The following is a 22316-nucleotide window of genomic DNA, read 5'->3' as shown; positions in this document are numbered from 1 at the left end:
TCACATCATTTTTGCTTCAGCAATACAAAGGAGTCGTAAGAAGCATATTGCTGAATAAAACTAGAAAAATATTAGAATCCACAAATTTAAAATAGGTAATCTAATCCAAATTATACATTTTATTAAATAAAATGAGCTAAAAATTAACATGGGAAAGGAATTGCAAGAGAGAAAATATAATTACTAACTTATGTGATATATAAAAAAAAATTAGGATAAAAGAAAATTCGGCAAAAAAAAAAAGTGCAGATTGCCCTAGAATCATCTTAAATAAAATAATAATAAATAAAAATAAATAAATAAGCTAACATCAGCTGTATATAGTTGATGTTGGCTTATTCATAGTGATAGGTTGTTGATGGAAACAAGATTAATATAAAAAAAACTTGCGTGAATGACTAGATTATCTGGTAGGTGAATAAACGAATAACTTGTGCAAGAAAGGCAAAAGGTAAACATAATTTATGGATTTGGGAAAATATCAAAGATGGAAAGTGAATTTTACACAATAGGATAAAGAAATTTTTGAACAAAATGAAGACCAAAGGAGTACGATTCTGTGAATCGCCAAGAAAGAGAAGAATGATGATATCCAGCTCGGGACCCTGGATGTGCCAAGCTCAAAACTCATATATATATAATTTTTATTAATATTAAATTAAATTGAGTAAGTAAAAAATTACTTACAAATTACTTATATATATATTTTTTAATAAGTTTGATATTTTATTTTATAAGTTTAGTTTAATTTGTATTTTGTACGTGAATATTTTTTATATATAAAAAATTTAAAACAATATGTGTATATTGTTTATGTGGGTTTAAAAATCCCCTCCTCTCCCTAATGTCCCGCATTGGAATGCTAAGGATCTGGGCACTTTACATACCCACAGTCGTTACTAACGGATTTGTTACTTTCTAATGGTAACGAGTAATTAGTAATGAATAGTTACTATTCGCACGTACTTGTTCTTCACAGTTTCTAACCGATATCCAAGTGCTATACAGTACTGCGAATCACGGGTTCACAGAGTAGTAATATCTTAGTACTCTGTGCACGGGTTGTGGTCGTATGTCTTATTTCCCTACAACACAGAGCAGTAAGATATTACTGTTTCACTAGAGCAGCGAATATGAGTCCTGTGTTCTTTGTGTTTGATTGTACTTGAAAATGGCGGGAATTTCTGTTAACTGTGGTTTGACTGCTGTCGCGACAGTATTTTTTTGCTGCCTTTTAAATCAGAGCGGCGCTAGCCAATGTGAAGAATATGAAGAGTGCGCAGAAATTAATCCTACTGACAAGTATAAAAGAGGTGTTTTGAATTTTGTTTTCTCCTACAATATATCGTGTTACCGGCATGCTTTACTGTTCGATTACTTATCATTCTGAGCTATCTGACTTACGATTTTTTTTTTTTTTTTTTTTTTGTAACGAATTTTGTGTTTCTGGAAACTACTTGGGAGAGACTAGGTTAGGTCTTTTGAAGTACAACGAGCAGTAGCGAAAGTACTATGCTTCAACCACGTTAACCCAAAGAGTTTGGAGGGCCCCCGAGGAGATCGCATATCAGTTGAGGATTACACTGACTTGTAATCTCTCTTGGCATAAGCAGAACACAAATAATGCTTTCCCTGCATCAATAAAACTTCTTTTTTGTTTTTTTATTTCGCGTTATCTTTCTTCTAAACAACTCACTCTACAAGTCTACCCTACCATCTCTTAATCACCCATATCTTACGAAGCCCCTCTATTGTCTGCCTCAACATTCGGTTTCTGCTACATGCATTTTTCCTTAGCTACAGTCAGTTCTGCTATAACGCGGTACATGTGTTCCTAAAAATTTTCCCCATATGGTATTTCGCGCATTGGTATTGTGCAGAGCACTAAAAAAAATAATAAAATGTTCAGTCTGGTAACCAATAAAAAAAAATAAAAAAAATAGAAACCCTAACAGCTTCAAATTTCCAATAAATATTACAGTAAATATATCTTAAAAAATAGGAATGAAGAGAAGTTTCTGAAAATTTACTTATGTTTTGTATATGATTGAAGATATCATGGAAGATTATAGTGAAACACATTTCACTATAATAATGTAGAAGTAGAAACCCACAGAATTCCAGCTATCGGTATTATTGCAAATGCAGTAAGACAGTTCACTACCCCGTTCATAATTAGATTGCACTAACAGAAAAGCCCAATAAACCGGGAACTGCAAATTGTTTTTATTGTTTTTTTAATTAAATTTTCTGTTTATGCTCTGGGATGGCCACACAGTCAGAGGAGTTCACAAGATAGAGAGAATACAAGAAACAGCACTGTATTTAGCAGTCACGGACTTGAACCCCCATCACTCAAGGCATATGTTATGGTAGTGACCTCCAGAAATGTGCTTCTCTTCCTCACAAAATTTTTGTTCGAACAGAAAAATGTGGGCTCCTGAAAACATGAGTTGGCCTAAAATATCATGTGTTATCTTGTGAATACAGCAAATGACAACAGTGTATCTCCAACCAATACAACTATAGTAAATGAGAAATATAGCTCTTACACATTTGACATTTTTTAAGCTTCGTAAAATTGCTGCGCAGATCACCATGTTCAGCTTGGTGCTGGGTTTTGCAATACACCTGGTGTTGCAGATGAAATTGCACGTGAGCCAATGCGAAAATCGCGTTGTACTCACATTGTTCCTTAATATATCAGTCACGTTGCAAAAATATGCATTATAGCAGAACTGACTATACTTCATGAGCACTGTTCTGAATTGGCATCTGTAATTCCCCCCACTCTGTTCCAAACCAGTCTACTCATGTGATAAGGAGTCAGTATCTATTCATTGTCCCTTCAAACTCACCGAACCAACTTTTCCTCATTTATCCCTAAGCTAAAAGGATTGCAAACTAAAAAGTAAGACCCCTCCTTGGGTTAATCTGGAAAATTTCATTAAAAATGTACATTTGAATGTCTTTACCCTTTGTGGTCATTGTAATCAACCCAAGTGAAGAACGAAATATAGTTTCCCATCATAGTTTCATTTCATCTTGCTTGTATGTCCTGGCAGAACCTTTTCCATTCTTTTCAATAAGATCACCTAGATTTCATCTGGAAAAAAATCTAGGTGTGAGTGTAAGCAATGGAGCTTGATTGACATTCTGCATCCCATTCTACTGTAATTTACTCAACTTATCACCAATTCTTTGAGTTTTACCCTATCAAGAAAGCCATTTACTACACGGTGAAACTACTGCCAGGCATTTTGCTCAGCATCAGTCATTTTGTCTTCTGGTTCTTGCGATGCCAACATCTTAACCAGTGGACCAATAAATATGTCACCTTTCATTTTTTGTATCAGATAGTTTTGGAAACATAGAATGTATGTGCTTGGAGGTGTCACCCTGAGAATCCAGTGCCTTAACAAATTGTTTGGCCAGGCCAGCTTGATATGGAGTGATTAGAATCGTGCCTTAGTTTCAGCCAAGGGATTGTTTGCTACATTGTGTGTGTGCATGCATCTAAATTCTTGCAGACCTCATTGCTCTTTGGCATTCTGAAATAGGTTTTGTGTGCACTGCAAAACGTGGTGTCATCAATGATATTATGCTTTACCTGCTTTGGACTTTTATAATATCCACAAACAAAGCAGAACAAGTCTAGAGCACCTCTGTTTGGCAGACACAGTAAACTGCAAAAAATTAGAAAGGAAAGCTTATATATGGTTACTGTAGGCTCTTGTATATCATAGTTGGTTTGCATATATTATATAGTATGAATCAGAGCTGTAATACTCAATACGTTCATTTTGCAGTTAACATTTTTAAAATTATTTTTAAAAAAGTGAACTTCTTAGTGAAATAACCAGATACAGGATGCTAACTGATATCTAGTTATCTCAAGGAGCAGTGCCAAATGGTGTGAGGTTGAGAAAGACCATACGTAGAACACTTCCATATGATACTCTCCAGAAATTAAAATGAAAAAATTGAAAACTTACATTAGAGTAAAAAATAAATAATTAAAAACCAATTTAAAACAATTCAAATCAATTTAACACAATTAAAAATTAAAAAGAATCTAACGAAAATAAGGAAGGAAAATCGTTTTGAATATTTTCGTTAGATTCTTTTTAATTTTTTAATTGTGTTAAATTGGTTTTTAATTATTTATTTTTTACTCTAATGTAAGTTTTCGATTTTTTTTGTTTTAATTTCTGGAGAGTATCATACGGAAGTGTTCTACGTACTATATTGAGGTAAACTTCTTATTATTTTACAAATACGCTTATATATTATAGATAAATATAATACATGTTACAAAAACAGCTTTCAATTGCCACTTTTCCATTTTTAGCTAGTGCCATTGAATACATTCTAGAGAAAAACGAATGACACTGTTGGATTCGGTGTACAAAATACATATAAGAAACAGGTTTTTTTTTGTTACATAGTATTATTAGAAGAGATGGACAAATGATGTTGGTAAAGATTTTTTTATTTTATGTGATACTATATAAGCACGTTTACTTGTATCATTTTGTTAGTATAATATATTAGAGTAATTATATAGTCTGAAATTCTCTGAACAGTTCACTCTTCTTGTCAGGCTGCCATGACAGCTTGTGAGAATTGTCAGTGATATATGGGAATTCTGCTATAAGTGATAGAAGTGATTATCTCATTATATATAGCAATGGTATTTGAGTACTGCATATAGGTTTGGAAAGCTCATTTGAGATAGTGTGTAGATCTGTTAGAAAGAGTACAGAGAAGAGCAATAAAATTGGTAGGGAACATGAAAGATTTTTTTTTGTAAATTGCAACATGCAGAAACTAGGTACCTGCATAAAGCTCTAATTGAGGTGTGTAAGGGTGGAGTAAACCATTTCAAAGACTTTAACAAATTCCAATCAGAATTGAGCAGGCTCAATTCTGACGAGACTCTCCCTCTTGCTCCTGAGGGGGCATAAATTCAAATTGAGGAAAGACGGTTGTAGAATAGATGTGCAGAAATTTGCCTTTAGCCAACAGGTAGTTGATTGCTGGATCAAACTTCCATCTGTCGTTGTGGAAGTTGATAGCTTAAATAAATTCAAGGAGGAACTGGACAACCGTTTAGAGGAAATGGATGTGTGAAATGGCGTTTTTTTTTTTTTTGGCTGATGCTACATAAGCTTGCTTGTTTGCATCACATGCCTCTACTACAAAAGATTGAATAAATCCTTTCAAACTGTAAACTCTCTGAGTGACATAATTGGAGTGTTTAACACTTTAAAAGGTTGAAACTAAATGTTGATGACTTGTTTACTCTTTTATTATTATTATTATTATTATTATTATTTGCTACATGGTGCAAGGAAGCTTGAGGCTTATCCTACACCAGCCAAAAAAAAAAAAAAATTCCTGAGTTGCCCTGAGAGAGAGTCAAAAATAGAAAGAAATCACCAAGGAAGAGAAGAATGATGATATCCAGCTCAGGACTCTGGATGTGCCAAGCCCATCACCGCACAAGCTCACATCACCAGATGTGAGCCCCTGGGGTTTTGATGCATATATGCACAAAAGAATGTTATGAATTGAAATTGAATAATTGTGCGGGAATTCATCTTAAGTCATCACACAATTTATCACTGGAATGAGCTCCACCCCCACCTTTCTAGTGCTGTGGAAGTTTGAATAAACTTAGGGAACGATTGGCCATATTATTACAAGATCAAATATATTTTTGGTGATTGTCCGTTGCCGAAACCAGGTTGATAAATGTAGCCTACTGTCACCAGTAGCTCCAAGTATGTTGTTTTTATAATTTTAGTTCAGCTTATAGTTCTTTTTACAGTGATTTAAACTAAATGTTCCAGTATATTTTTATTAGTATCAGCAAAATGATGCAAGGAAGCAAAGCAGTATTGTCCAAAAAGAAAATACCGGTAAAAAACTTTTGCCCATCTCAATTTGCTTGTGCGATCTAATAGTTTATCCATTCTCCCTTAAATTTGTATTACCACCAGGTGTTGCACTTTTGCAACACTAAGTGGTAGTTTATTCCAACAAACAGTTGTTCTGGTTGAAAACCTAAGATTGCCATACATTTATTCTGCAATATCATTTTTCACTGCCATAAATGTGCCATCAACATTTAGTTTTTTCAAACTCTTTTAAAGCCTCATGAATTCCAATTAGATCACATGCAGATTCCATAGTTGCTAGAAACTGCACTTTTCAGAACCTAAGTCTTTCTTGCTATTAATAACCTTTTGTGTCTCCATATAAATTGATCTTCCAACTGATCAACAACATTCTTTCCAAAAACGAGTTTTCTGAACCTTTATGGAGTATTTCAGAAGAGCTTTTTACTATGGAATGATCACTTATTTGTCTCTAGAATGGCTCATGAGTTTCTGTTAAGGATATATATAGGAACTTTGCTGACAGAACCCCATGAGCTGTTCTAGCAGCCTGTGTACACTGCTGAGAGAACTTTATGGATACCATACAGTTTACCTCTAGGCCATTTTAATTATTCAACAACCCTTGAGTTTGGTGCTCTTAAATTATGTTATTCTGGATTATGCTGCCAAATGCAGCACCATGCATTTATCAGTGTTAGACCTCAGTTATGTTTGAGTCATCTGATTAGTTTATTTAGGTCTTTTAAGTTGCTTACCCTGATTAATGTCATTAACCTTCTGCTGCTAGTTGGGTGCCTGGCAGATGCTACTTTTTTGAATGTGATTTTCCTTAAATATGTAAGTGAAATCAAATCCTCCTGTATTCTCTAACTGATTATACAGTTTTTTTCTACTTTCATTTCAATATACTATGAATTACAAGACTTTAAATTTTTGTTTTCCATTTAACAGACACTAAGTGAGCAAAAGCATCTATCTTTCCTCTGGTCAACTGCCTTTCCAACATGGCTTTTGTGAGATGCCAGCAACAGGCATCTAATCTTGCCATAGAGCTTCAGCTACACCAGCTAAATGGGAACAGCTGAGAAAAATATAGCTGTTAATGTTGTATCTGCCAGATGTCACAGGAGCAGTTGTGTTTCAGTCTGGGATGAGTGACCTTGAAAATTCTAAAAAAAACATTGTTATTATTATTAGCTATGGTGCAAGGAAGCCTGAGGCTTATGCTGCACCAACCAAAAAAAAAAAAAAAAAAGTTCCCGAGACAGAAGTAGAAAGGAATCATCAAGAAAGAGAAGAATGATGATATCCATCTCAGGATTCTGGATGTGCCAAGCCCATACTCACCACATGTGAGCCCCTGGGGTTGCATGATAACTTTAATTGTTATTATTGGTGTCTCTCATTTATTTTCATGTGATATTTTTAAATTCAGTTTAGCAGACAATAATTGATAGGTCACCATTTTCAATTTAGTAATAAAGCTAAAAATTATTTTTTGATAATTAAAACAAAAAAGAGTGTCTTACAGATGCTACATTTTTGTTAAATCAGGGATGTTAGTGATGGAAGGTTAACCATTAACCATTGTTTCATCACCAAACTTATACATTACATTTGAAATACATCAGTATCATTAATAAATATTAAAAGTAAAGGAACCAATGCTAATCAAGGATACTCAACATGGTTTTGTAAAGGGAAAATCATGTTTAACAAATCTGGTTTACTATTTTGAAAGGGTCACTCACGAGCTGGATTTAGGGAAAAATTTCGACATTGTTTATTTAGATTTCAGCAAAGCTTTTGACTCAGTCCCACATGAGCGGTTGCTTTATAAGCTGGAACAGGTTGGAATCACTGGGAAAATCCTTAGATGGATAGCAGGATGGCAGGAGGCAGAGGGTTGTGATAAATGGCTATTTCTCAGATTGGGCTGATGTAAGAAGTGGGGTTCTCCAAGGATCAGTATTAGGACCACTGTTGTTTTTAATTTTCATAAACAGCATCGATGAAGGGATAGAGGGCGTGATGTCTAAATTTGCAGATGATGTTAAAATTGGTAGAGTAGTTAATGATCACTGTCAAGCTGAACTTCTTCAGAGAGACCTAGATAGGCTTCAGGAATGGTCAGAAAAATGGCAGCTATGTTTTAATCCAACAAAGTGTAAGGTATTACACCTGGGAAACAGTAATCCCTAAATAACTTATTCACTTGGTGGAGTTCAACTAAACCCAGTACTGGAGGAAAGGGACTTGGGTGTTACGATACGGTCAGACATGAAATTCTCTGAGCATTGTAAACAGGTTGCAAGGAAGGCCCATGGTGTCCCATCAATGATCTATCGAACTTTTGCAAGTAGAGATAGGGATGTAATAATCCCATTATATAAGGCTTTTGTTAGACCACACTTGAATACTGTGTTCAAGTATGGAGACTGCACCTAAAGAAAGACATCGAGCTTCTTGAAAGGGTGCAAAGACGGGTAACTCGCCTGGTGAGATCGGCAAAAGGGTGTCCTTATGAAGAAAGACTTCGAATATGTGGGTGCAGAGTTTGGAAACTAGACACCTTAGAGGAGATTTGATCGAGGTGTTTTAAGGCTCTGAGAGGAATCAGTAAAATGAATGAGGACGAAATTTTCAAGATTATAAATGATGCTAGAACTAGGGAACATAAATTTTAAGTTACGGGGGGAAATGTTTAGATTGGACTGCAGGAAGTTTTATTTTAGCCAGCGAGTTATAAATTACTGGAATAAGTTGCCTACATGGGTGGTAGAGGCTGACAATTTGGGGAAATTCAAAGGTCATCTGGATAGTACCTTCGGGTGAGGGAAGCGCATAGGATGATAGGTATAATTTCCTTTTCTTTTATTATTATTATTTATTTATTTTTTATTTTTTTATCATTGTTTTATTCAGGTTTTTTTTTTTGGCTGGTGCAGCATAAGTCATAGGCTTTCTTGCACCATACGAGCCAATACTAATACTAATCCCAGGCAGAGCAATATGGCCTTAGTTGCTAATGCTTCTAAAAACCAAATAACAACATAGCAACAACTAATCCCAGTGGTATTCCACTCATAACATTAATCCAATAAAGTGGCAGCGATTTATAACTGCTCTCTGTATCTTACCATTTAATCATCCTGTAGTAGTAGTAGTAATTTGTCACTAATGCCATATTTCTACAATTTATGCAACAATCAATCATATTATTATTATTATTATTATTATTAGCTATATGGTGCAAGGAAGCCTGAGGCTTATGCTGCACCAGCCAAAAAAAAAAAAATTCCCCAGTTACCCTGAGAGAGAGAAAGTAAAAGGGAATCACCAAGAAAGGGAAGAATGATGATATCCAGCTCAGGACCCTGGGTGTGCCAAACCCATACTCACCAGATGTGAGCCCCTGGGGTTAAATGGAACAACATTAAAAGAAGCTTTATTGAAATCCAAGTACTGTAAATGATTTCAAAATTATTCTTTGCATCCTTTGAAGAGTGGTGGTCCCAACATCCCCTATTCTCTTCCATCATGCAGTGCTATAAACTCAGGATGGGCATACCCACAGAATTTCTGGTGATAGCCTTTAACACAGCCAATGACATCAAGGCCGAGAGAAAGAAAATAGCCACAAAGCTCCATGAGCAATGGCAATCAAATTGGGAGCAGGAAACTAGAGGTGCCGTTACCAAAAGGTTTCTGTCACGGGTGGCAATGTTTAGTCTAAAGCCACCAAAGTGGTATGCCCCTGGACTTTTTACAACCTTCGTATTGACAGGTCATGGCTCCCTAAAGGCAAAACTAACTTCCATAGGGTTGACCGATGACCCAAATTGTACCTGTGATGAGAGTGAAGACTGGGCACACTATGAAAGCCAGAGAACACAATTAATAGCTGAAATTGGTCCCCTTCCAAGGTGAGAGGAACACCAATTTATTATAGATGAAAATATAAGGCATTCACAAACTTTACTCAACAAGTATTTGAAATCAGAAGAAACATGCAGAAACAGGCCCAACAGCCTCCCCTACAGCTAAGCAATAATCCAAGCCAAAGTGCCCGTGTCTCCCACCATGCCCAGATGATGACATTTTAATTTGACAGGATAACTGTAACCAGCATCCTGAAAGATACCTAGATTAGACATAACCAAATTGATGACTGGGACACTCCACAGGGTTGCCCTGCCACGAGTAGGGACCTGGGGACCCCACACTTACTAAGTAAATATGAATGGGCGGGAGATGTACAGGCAGCCAGAGAAGCAACTCAGCTGAATAATAGTAAGCTTGTTGCAAGGGGATGCAATGTAGAATGAAAGAAGGATGAATGAATGATTGAGTGTGAAAGGATTGAATGTGCTGGGCACTGAATGACTGTGATAGAGTGAAATAGATATCATGGTGAAATGTAAAGAATGTGAAGTTATTGGTGAAAGAAAGTGACCCAGCATGGAAGCAAAGAGAGTGAATGAGAGTGAATGAAGGTATGAATGTAACTGAGAATATGGAGACACTTGTTAAATATATAGTTTTACAGTATACACGCTAACAAAAATGAAGCTAGTTACTAACAACATCCACCCACTGCATTCCTCCCTGGCATGTAAGGCATGCAGCCAGCACTGCACCCCAACTGAATAGTAAGTTGAGGGGCCTGGAGATGCAGTGCAGAGAGACAGAAAGAGAATGGAATTGAATAACTGAAATGAATGCTTGAAAGAATGAATGGAAGCATGTGTGTGAGTGAGAAATAACACAAATTAATTCTTAGTAAGTTTTATTAATACAAACCCTTATTTTAGCTGTTCTTTAAACTAAACTAATTTATTTAAGTAAATCTTAAAGTATTTTATTTTAATTTCACCACACACCATTGCATTCCCCCCCCCTGGTGTAAAAAATAGAATGGATGTATGGAGAAAAAAAACATAATTTAAGAGGAAAAAAAATTATATAATGTGTAAAATATAAGAAAAAAGCATAAAAAAACAGAATGGAAGCAGATTGCAAATGAAGGTTATGAGTATATTAAATTGTCTTTCTCTCCTATTTCACCCCCCATCCCCTTTGACCATTCTAGGTGGCACCCTCTCCCCTGTGTTGGGTGGGTTTACCCCAGAGCAGGATGGTTATCCTGACCTGGGGCCCCCCTCTTCTGTCCCCCCTTTCAATCAGGTGGGCACCTTCACTACTGCCCCCTCTTTCTTTCTACCACTTTAATCCCTCCCTCCCACTTCCTATTGCCCCACTAATACCTTCTAAGTTTCACTTTTTTTTTTTACTGGGCTCTCCCTGTCTGTAGCCTTGGCTACCACAGGATTCACCCCGCCAGTGCTTTATACTCCCTACTGCCCAGCCTGCCTCCTCCTCATGACACTGGATGGTAAACTAGAGGTTTCTGTGTGAAAACACAAGCCCCTAGGCTAAGAGGCCAGATGAACAACACAACCCATACTAACAGTACATGAACACTCACTCTGCCCATCTCTCTTCCCACCTCTTTCAAACCCAGATGGTTCTTTTTCCACTGCAGCCAAAGATACAGCTGATCTGCTAGCATCTTACTTTTCTTATAACTCGTGTAAACCTCCTCCTACCATTCCCAGTACTCTCCATTCAGTGCCTCGTGTTCCCACCTCTGTCAAACCCAGATGGTTCTTTTGCCACTGCAGCCAAAGATACAGCCGATCTGCTAGCATCCTACTTTTCTTATAACTCGTGTAAGCCTCCTCCTACCATTCCCAGTACTCTCCATTCAGTGGTGCCTCCTGTGACCTTTCATCAAAAGGATGTCAGAAGGATTTTGAACAATCTTGATGCTAAGAAAGCTCCAGGTCCTGGTGTTATTTCTTCACTTGTTCTCAAAACCTGTGCTCCTGAGCTTACACCTGTTCTCTGTCACCTTTTTTTTTTGCTTTTTTATTTTAAAGGTGTTTTCTCTTCTGCTTGGAAATTTGCTCATATCCAGCCAGTTCCTAAAAAGGGTGACAAATCCCTCCCATCCAATTATCATCCCATTGCACTTCTTTTACTTTTTCTAAAGTAATGGAGAAATCAATTAACTGCCAACTCTGAAATTATCTAGAAACCTCCCATCCAATCAGTGATCACTAGTATGGATTGCATTAGTGTTGATCAACTGGTAATATTCTGTTTTATGTTACCATCTATGAACAAATGCTATGGAAAAGTTTAGTGAAACTTGAGCAGTTTTTCTTGACATTTCAAAGGCTTTTGTTCGTGTTTGGCATAAAGGTTTTCTAAATAAGCTTTCATCTTATGGTTTGCCAACTGTTTTTTTGTAATTGGGTATCCAGTTTCTCTCTGTCCACTCACTACAGGTGATGGTAGATGGCTTTGTTTTTTTACTTCTCCACTAATGTTGGTGTTCCCCGAGGTTCAGTTCCTTCACTCACTCTTTTCCTCTTGTACATAAACGACCTTCTTCCATCGACTGTTAAATCCTATCCATAGTTTTGCTGATGATAGCACAATGCATTTCACCTTTCAGTTTGAGAAACGTTGCCCTGCACAAACAGCTTCAACTTCTCAAATATCCACTGCCAATTCCCTAAATGCTGATAATTCTCCAGTGGGGCAAAGATAAATTAGTTAATTTCATTCCAGTCTTATATCTCACAAAAAAAGGATTCTTCTGCTCCTATGCTTATCTTCGATGACACTCTGATTTCTAGACACGATCACACATCTCTATTGTGGGTTATTCTGACTTTAATTTCTCTTTTCTCTTTCACTCTTGGCATTATTTTTCTTCCAAACAGCTGTTCACTCTGTACAAATTGCAAATCTGCCCTACCATGGAATACTGTTCCAACATCTGGGGGCGATACCCCCCCAAAACCTCTCCGAGGCTTCTAGATTCCATTTAAGAGAGGGTAGTTAGATTAATTAATGATGCATCTCTAACAGAGTCTCTTCACTCTCCATCTCGTACATGTTCTGTTTCTGCTGCATGCCTTTTCTATAGATACTTCTGAATTGGCTTGTATAATTCTCACTCTCTCATTTTCAAACCAATCCAAACGTGTGCTGCAACCAGTCAGTATCCTTTTACTGTCCAACTTCGAACCCATAAAACCCAAACTTTTCTTCTTCTTATTTATTCCTTCAGCTTCTGTTTTTTGGAACATCTTCCCTTCATATGTATTTCCTGAAAATTGCAATCTATAGAAATTCAAGTAATATCAACAGGTATCTTCTCAAAGTTCAACCCATATGTGGTACTAAGTACTATGGATTCAAATACCTCTCATCCTTGGGGGGTTTCATAAAAACAAAAAAAAGAAGCTTGCTTTCTTGTATCATATGCCACTGCTAATACTAATACTGTTCTTACCGAGAAATGATGGGGGTTCTGCAATTGTAATTTCTGGAAACTAGGCATCTCCATGGTGACCTGATTGAAGTGTAACTTATAAAAGTTATGTTTTTAAAAGGGTTAAATAACTAAATGCTGATGTCATCTTTACTCTTTCTCAGATGGCACACACGTGCAAAGGGACAAATGTAAATTGAAGGATGATTACAGAAATTGATGTTTAACAAATGCCAGATGAGTAAAAGCATCTTTCTTTCTGCTTGGTAGTTCCCATTTCCCCCCGGCATCTGACATCATGTTACAGGTGTCTGATCTTATATAGCATTTGTTTTGCTAACTAAATGCAAACAGTTGAAAAAAAATACAAAAGATGTTGCACCCACCAGATGCCACTTGATTGGTTGTGTTTCAATCTGTGGGGGGGATGAATGACCTTAAATTCTAAAAATACAATTGAATCTTTCTTGTTATTAGTTTCTCTTTATTTTTATTTGATATTTTTGGAGTTAAATGGTGACCTGTAAAGAAATCTAAAAATTAATTATTTATGATTAAAAAAAAAAGAATGTCTCACTGATGTCTTTGTTAAATTGAGTACATGAGTGATGAAAGGTTAATATTACCATTATAGGTAAGCTTGCTTTCATTAGATTGAATAACATGTTGGAGTGTTGTTTAGTTATGATTTCTGCACTGAACATAATGCACCAGAACACTGATTATAAAGTGTTTTAAATCTGGAAGTGAATTTAGCAATGAAGTGTAAAAAAATAATTTGTGTTTAGTCTATGCAATGTATGTTGTCTAAAAATGTATATTTATTATAGAGAGATATCTGTATAAGGTTCTTCAGTTATAAACGTAAAATTTCCATTTTATACAGTAATGTGATATGTGAAATATGCTTACTTTATAAATGTTAATGAGCTAAACATGCCAGATGATATTAATGTGGCATCAAATATTTATTTTATTCTCAACATGAATTCTGAAAGAAATTTTAATATGTAACTTGAAAGAAAGCATATAACATGCATTTTAATGCTTTTATTTTATAGAAAAAAATCAATGGAGTTCCTATTTGAATAAAATTGAAAATGTCCTAAAAAACTATATTCCTTGTAATGCTTCTGATTGTTCTTGTTTTGAAAAGTAAGTATAATTGCATTTATAAATTTCATGGTGGGGAAACATAAAGAATTAATATATAGTATTACTAATTTTTATTATTAAAATTAGCATTATGTTTATGAAATTTTGCAGTTAACATTTTTAAAATTGTTTTTAAAAAAGTGAAGGTTGCTAAGGTTGCAACCAGATACAGGTTGCTAATTGATATCTAGTTATCTCAAGGAGCAGTGCCAAATGGTGTGAAGTTGAGAATGACCATTAGAGAGAGGGAGGGCATCACCAAGCTGTGATTGGTGTGATGTGAGGTAACTAGAGGACTACTAGCATTAACTCTGTCCTTAAGAGCAGTTGTTTGGGAGGAAATGATGAAGAGCATTGTGTTCAGGGTTAGGATTATTTGATACTCTGGTTGGTAAATGAAGAAATTATGCAAGGTCTGGCGTAGCTACCACGTAGGCAGGCAAGGCAATTGCCTCCGGGCCTGTCATTTTTGGCTGTCTCCTGTTTTTGCAATTTTCATTAATTAAGTAGGAGCCCAAACATGTTCTTTGCCTCTGGACCCGAAAAAGGGTAGTTATTGCTAGTGGCAAGGTCATTAGTAAAAAAAAAAATCTCAGCATCACAACCAGCTAGGCTCATGTATCTAGAAAAGTGAAGCCAGCTGGAGGTCTGAAATCATAAAGGAAAGTTACTTCACTGTTAAGAAAGTTAGATTGGAGTGAGTTGACTTTCAAAGCAAGGAATCAAAAAATTCTGAGTGATTTGTGGGGTTGGGAGAATGACAGAGGCAATAGATAAATTTAACTGATGGGTTAAAGGAATTTTAACCTGTAACTGATTGTGCTAGTGTTTTCTGTGGTATCACACATTCACTCAGTTAAGTAGTCTGAAAAGTTACCCCCTTTATAACCTTAAAAATCAGTTGTAATTCAATAAATAATTCAATTGTTCATTTTTGGTGCCACCTTTATTTTCAATCTATTATGAACAGAACTGTCAAAAATCCATTTTTTTATATTAAAAACATTGTTTTAAAATTACTTTTTGAAAATAAATTACCCTCTGCATCACGACTTTTTTCATAACCTCTCTTGTTTGGGAGCAGAATGTCAATCGAAAAAAGTTGCATGCTTCAGCAATTGGATGCCAGCCAGACTTCCTTAATGCAAATCAAGCTAGAGTATGTAACAACTGGATGTCGAATCCTTAAATATAAAGAGCTTGCAATTTGATAATTATATGTGAGAGACATCACTAGTTTTAGGCTTAAATTTTCTTGTTTGCACTTAAGTAGAGCATTTATAAAGTGGAGAAATCAAGAAAACAGTTTCCTTGAAAGATATTGTGAATTTTGATGTGTAGTCTGAGTAAACAAAGAGCACAAAATCGCTAAATTCATACGCGGATCTCGAAGACCTCACACTTATTTCCAAGTTAAGGCAAACTGGATTCCAGATTACAAAGTTTCTGGTAAGGAATATATGCACAAGTACCACAAAAGTGAAAGGAATCATATAGCAAATCACTAAAAATTAGCAATGTTTCTAAAACATTAAAAATTTACTGTTTGATATAGCACAAGTGAAAAGCTTGAATGACTTTAGCCTTGTTTGAATATGAACTGCTTCAGTGGGAACTGACTTAGGGAGACCATGACACACAAAGTGGATAAAAGTAAGATAAAAAACATGAAACTTATGTTTCTTAGCAAATACAACCATCTTTCTGTAACTGGTGAATCAAATGGTTATATCTCAAAAAAAGTGTCAACTCTCTTTCTGAAAACTTTTATTTTATTTAAAATGATTGTCTTGAAAGAGAGCAACACTATCTAAAAGACTGTCTCCAGTGCTTTTCATCATGCAGAATTTAGTACAGAAATTCCTAAGATTGATTCTTTGAAAGTGATAACATGGAAGATTTACCTTTATCAGAATGGATATGCAAAACAGATCGCAGATTTAAATATGTATGCTGTGGTTGATGAAGACATAATTGCATCACATAAAATGACAAAGTGAAGTATCAGATGGGTGAGCAAGATGAAGAAGTTGAAGATGTAGAACTGAAAATTCTGAACTATCAGTGAAGCACTTCAAGCAGCTAAGCATTTGGATTTTTTTTTTTTAAAAAAACACAGAGACTAGTCATAATATCATTTCACAAATTGAAAATATTGAATATGATTTGGAAAAAATACTTGTAGTTCGGAAACAAAAAAAAAATCATATTATTCCTGTTAGATAATATAGTATTATTGAAGGTGCAATAATGTACTATACATAGATAAATTTGTAGTTTAATGTATGTATGTGTGTAAATAGTTTGTATAATACCCATGAAAATAAAACAGTATCTAGTGTAACTGAAGTCATCGCTATGTGTAATATGTATATTATTGTTATTATTATTAGCTATATGGTGCAAGGAAGCCTGAGGCTTATGCTGCACCAGCCAAAAAAAAAAAAAATTGTGTTACCTGAGAGAGAGAGTCAGAAGTAAAAGGGAATCAGCAAGAAAGAGAAGAATGATGATATCCAGCTCAGGACCCTAGGTTTGCCAAGCCCATACTCACCAGATGTGAGCCCCTATTTGACAGATCATTCACATTCTTGTTTGATGATACTACCTGTGTATATATATTTTATATCAGTTAATTAAATTTCTGCTGATGTCAATGTGACTTAAAAAATGTCAGCCTCAGTTATAGAGTTACTCAGTTTAACTTGTGTGCGCTCGCGCTCTCTCTCTCTCTCTCTCTCTCTCTCTCACACACACACACACACACACACACACACACACACACACACACACACACACACACACAGCCATGTAAAAACATTCATGTTTAAATGTTTCCATTTTGGTGTGTTGGATTTGATTGCTGAATTAAGCAGTAAATCTTGTCTGAATTGAACTGCTGGTGGGAATCGCATGCTGAGACCTCCTTGATTTGACCAAATTTTTACCTTATTTGGTCAAGTATTATCTGGCTACCTATTTGGGATTTTTCTGCCACCTAGACTCAGTTTTGTTGATTCAAATGATACCAGTATTCCTTGAAAATGATGGGACATGGAAGTTTTTATTCTGTTAATGCGATATTATTATGGGCAGTGAGTGTGTGTATATGTGGTAGGTAGGTCTGCGTGTTGGTGATAAGTATGGTTGCAGAAATCTGTGTGAGAGTGCTAATGACACGGGTGTATATGGCTGATTATAAGTGGGATATGTAGTTGTTTGGGTTGTACAATGAGTTAGACTCCAAATATGTACATATTTGCCGACTCCAAATATGTACATATTTGGAGTCGGCAAACATTTCACAAGTTGCACATTTTTTTAGGCTGTGATGTGTTGGAGAATCGCCCCCATCAGTTCTCCCCTGAGTCACAGCACTCCTGCTACTTTGGTGTATATTCTATTTGTTGATTTTTTTTTTTTTTTTTTTTTTTTATGTGAATCCCAAACACGAGAGGTATTAAAACCTATAGTACTTAGTACCGTGCTTGGGTTGGAGGTTGAGAAGACGAAAGAAGATATTTGTTGACATTGGACTTGAACTTCTGTAGGTTGTAATTTTCAGGAAATACGTATGAAGGAAGGTTGTTCCAGAAAAGAGCAGTTGAATGAATAAATGAGGAAGATGAAAAGTTGGTTCTGTGGGTTTGAAGTTGGACAGTAAATGGATGTTGGCTGGTGGCGGCACGTGTTCGGACTGTTTTGAAAGAGAGAGCGGGAATTATAGAAGCCAATTCAGAAGAACAGTGCCCATGGAAGTATCTGTAGAAGAGGCATGCAGCAGAAACAGTATGTCTATGAGAAAGCAAGTAGAGAGACTCTGTTAGAGATGAATCATTAATTAACCTAACTGCCCTCTTCTGAATGGAATCAAGAAGCCTGAGAGAGATTTTGGAGGCACCACCCCAGATGTGGGAACAATATTCCATGGCAGGGTGGATTTGTGATTTATACAGAGTTTGGAAGAAAAGTAATGCCAAGAACAAAAGAGAAAACCAAGTTTTTTAGATGCAGAGGAAGCAATATTTGTAATGTTCTTGTGCCAAGAGAGATTAGAAGTCAGGATAATCCCCAAAAGAGATATATCATTTTGCCTAGAAATCGGAGTGTCACTAAAGATAAGCATAGGAGCAGAAGAATCCTTTTTGCGAGATATAAGACAAGACTGAGTTTTAGAAGGGTTGAAATCAACTAAGTTGTCATTGCCCCACTGGAGAATTACCTGAAGATCGGCATTTAAGGAATTGGTAGCAGATTTTCGAGAAGTTGAAGCTGATTGAGCAGGACAAGGTTTCTTAAAATGGAAAGTGGAATGCAATGTGCTATCATCGGCAAAACTATGGATAGGATTTCCAGTCAATGGAAGAAGGTCATTAATATACAAGAGGAAAAGAGTGGGGGAAAGAACTGAACCTTGGGGGACACCGGCATTAGTGGAAAAGTTAGAAGACAGAGAGCCATCTACAATCACCCTCAGTGAGCGATCAGAGAGAAAACTGGATAACCAATTACTAAAAACAGTTGGCAAACCATAAGATGGAAGCTTGTTTAGAAGACCTTTATGCCAAACACGATCAAAAGCCTTTGAGATGTCAAGAGCAACTACTTGTGTTTCACCGAACCTTTCCATTGAATTAGTCCATAAATGGGTAACATAAGCCAGAATATCACCAGTGGATCGACACTGACTGAATCCATACTGGCGATCGTTGATCAGACGGATGGTTTCTAGGTAGTTTAAGAGTTGGCGGTTAATTGATTTCTCCATTACTTTAGAAAGAGTAGAAGGAATTGCAATGGGACGATAATTGGATGGGAGGGATTTGTCACCCTTTTTTAGGAACTGGCTGGATATGAGCAAATTTCCAAGCAGAAGGAAAAATACCTTTGGAATAAGAAAGTGAAAAAGGCGGCAAAGAATAGGAGTAAGTTCAGGAGCACAGGTTTTGAGAACAAGTGGAGAAATACCATCAGGACCTCGAGCTTTCTTAGCATCAAGATTCATCAAAATCCTTCTGATATCCTTTTGACGGAGGACCACAGGAGTCATTGAATGGAGCGTGTTGGGAATGGTGGGAGGTGTTTTACCAAGATCATTAATACATGAGCTGGAAGAAAAATGGGATGCTAGCAGGTCAGCTTTATCATTGGCTGAATTAACAACAGACTCATCTGGTTTTGACAGAGGTGGGTGCAGAGATGGGCAAAAGTTGCGGCCAATAGCTTTGGCAAGAGACCAGAATGCTCTGCTACCATTAGGGCAAGAAGCAAGTTTTCTACTCTTAGTCTGTTCAAACTCTAGTTTGGACTGATAAGTGCTTTACAATTGTTGCGAGCTTTAGTGTAGGCAGAAAATGAAACTGAAGAATTAGAAACAAGCCAATTACGATATGCAACATTCTTCTCTTGAACAGTCTTAGCACATTTATTGGAAAACCAAGGTTTAGATAAAGAACGAGATTTTAAAGTGGAGTGTGGGATAAAGGATTCCATTCCTGCAAGAATAATTTCACTGACATGATCTGAGCAAACGTTGACATCAGAACTTTTGAAACAGTAATCCGACCAAAGAAAAGAAGTCTCGCAGGTCATCCCATTTTGCATTCTTGTAATGCCAAACAACACTAGGTTGGAATAGCCACGAGAAAAAAGGTTCCATTGGAGAAGAGACAATCACCAAGTTACACGAATTCGATCATACACGATTTATAAATAGGGGAACGTTATCTTATATAACATGAACTGAATTCGCTTATGCACGATTCGCCTTTGTGTTTACAAGAAATGGCAGTCGAACGCAGAATCACCCCAACCGAACGCAACACGATAGGAATGGAGAAGATTCTGAAAATGTATTTATGTGTTTTATATCAGTGAAGGGGAAACACATTTCACCATAATAACGTAAAAACCAACACAATTCCAGCTATCGATATAATCGCAAATGCAATTAGATGGAGTTTACTACCAGTTTATAACAGATTCCACCAGCAGAAACGAAACTGGAAATTGTTTTTATTGTTTTATGGTAGTAACCCCCAGAAATGTGCTTTAGTAAAATGTGGGGTGTTAATAGTGTACCTCGGCCTTTACAGTGTTGTTTATTTAGTTGCTATACGCGCGCAGCTTTGTTTATGTGTATTAAGCGTGCCTCCTCGTTTTGTAATTGCGCTTTATTCCCTAAAAATTAGTAAAATACTTAAAAGGTGTGAAAAGGAAGCGTCCTGGCGAGGACACTGCAGATTCAGAGAGAGAGAAAAAAAAAAGCAATATCGATAAACAGAGGTGGACTGGATCAAAAATTCTTACCCGGGAAAATTTATAGTGGCCTCATACTACGGTTTATGGCCAAAATCACACAGGCCTCCGGCCGACCGGGATTTCCCAAGTAAGGCTTATGGCCAGTCTGCCTCTGTCGATAGAGAAAAAAATATGAAATTGTGAAACGCTTTGAGCGAAATGAAAGACCATGTGATATTGCATGTGCTACAGACCTAAATGAGGCAACGCCGAGAATTACAAAGAATGCGGAGAAAATAAAAACAACTTTCATAGCAGGAACAACTCAAAGTGTAATTAAAATCCATTAGATTAAGACACAAAGATTTGGAAGAGATGGAAAACGGCTGTCATCTGTTTGGATAGAAAATCAAACAAAAAACAAGTTTGCTTACGATAGAAGCAAAAGAATTAGCAATATTTTATTACGTAATAGTCGTAATAAAATACTTACGTATTTTATTACGACTATTTTATTTAATATAATAATTTTTTTACGAATAAAATACGTATTTTATTCGTAAAAAATACTTTTTTAGTATTAAAAAATACTAAAAATACTTTATTATAATATATTTCATCGTTATAAAATACGTAAGTATTTTATAACGATTAAAATTACCCGATTATTTATTGTGTTTGGTAATGTTTTGGTTCCAAATGTGTGTTCAATCTTGGGTGGTCGGCACCTAACCCCACTTTTCCCATAGGGCCTGTTGTTTATATTGCACGATTTTGCATTGCACGAGGGTTTCTAGGAACACAACTATCGTGCTATACGAGGACAGACTGTACCACCTTTGAGGCGAAAAGAATCATACAGCGAATAATTTGGGCATCTGTGATGAGCAGTAGTTGAATCAACCGATAACTGAGATTCTGTCAGAAAAGTACATGGGGTTTGGCAGACCTTCTTAGGTCTGCCAACTGTGTCCATTTCCAAGTGGAAATGGACATTATTGAGATTAGAATTGAGACCACGTATATTTGTGAAATGAATTAGGAAGTGCTTGGGAGGTTCAGATCTTTTCGCAAAAGATCTTTTCAGATCTTTTTTAAGCTTGCTCTATTAGTTTGACAATTCATGGTGTATCGAATAGTAAGAAAAAGTGGGTGGGACATGCTGTATGAAGTAATGAAATTTTTGGATATGGCATACACGTGGTAAGAATATACCCAGATCTTTGACATAACGTGGCCTCGACAATGCTCTCCGCATATACACTACTCGGACTCCCTCCAGTCACTATCTAGCAGAGTAGAGGTAGCAAGATTATACACTAGCTGATCCAGAAGCCTTCTAGAGAGTTACCAATAGGTTCGGTCCGGTGTACTAACTAGCGGCCGGCCTGCGAACACTGTTTTAGAGCTGTACCCTCGAAATGTAAGGAATATTGGATCTTGCCATGATGTTCATCATAACCTCAAAAGTCATCAATCATACTGCATGATGGAAGAGATAGGGAAGGGTTGACCAAAACTTAGCTCTAGAGACTAAACATGAGTTCGAACACTTCAAGCCTCCAATAAGCAAAGTGGTGGTATTTCACCGGTTGATGAGAGTCATCTACCACCTAGTACTGCCTGGTAACATAGAGGGGCGGCGTTTCTCCATGTGGTGTGGGCAC

At 36.4% G+C, this 22316-nt stretch overlaps 1 protein-coding gene across 1 annotated transcript in view; it reads left to right on the top strand.

The window, feature by feature from the left end:
- Positions 1-969: 969 nt before the first annotated feature.
- The window catches only part of LOC150080696 (protein O-glucosyltransferase 1-like), a 134320-nt gene continuing 112973 nt past the window's right edge, over positions 970-22316 (top strand). Inside the window, exons 1-2 of the mRNA XM_090380787.1 lie at positions 970-1313; positions 14316-14409. Coding sequence (XP_090236913.1) covers positions 1172-1313; positions 14316-14409 — 236 coding nt within the window. The 5' untranslated portion in view covers positions 970-1171. The remainder of the gene's footprint in view (positions 1314-14315; positions 14410-22316) is intronic.

This window comes from Mastigoproctus giganteus, chromosome 9 (genome assembly GCF_048544385.1).
Source record: "Mastigoproctus giganteus isolate SK-2022 chromosome 9, ASM4854438v1, whole genome shotgun sequence".
Classification (NCBI taxonomy): Eukaryota; Metazoa; Arthropoda; class Arachnida; order Uropygi; family Thelyphonidae; genus Mastigoproctus; species Mastigoproctus giganteus.
This window is presented reverse-complemented; position numbering and strand designations above follow the sequence as displayed.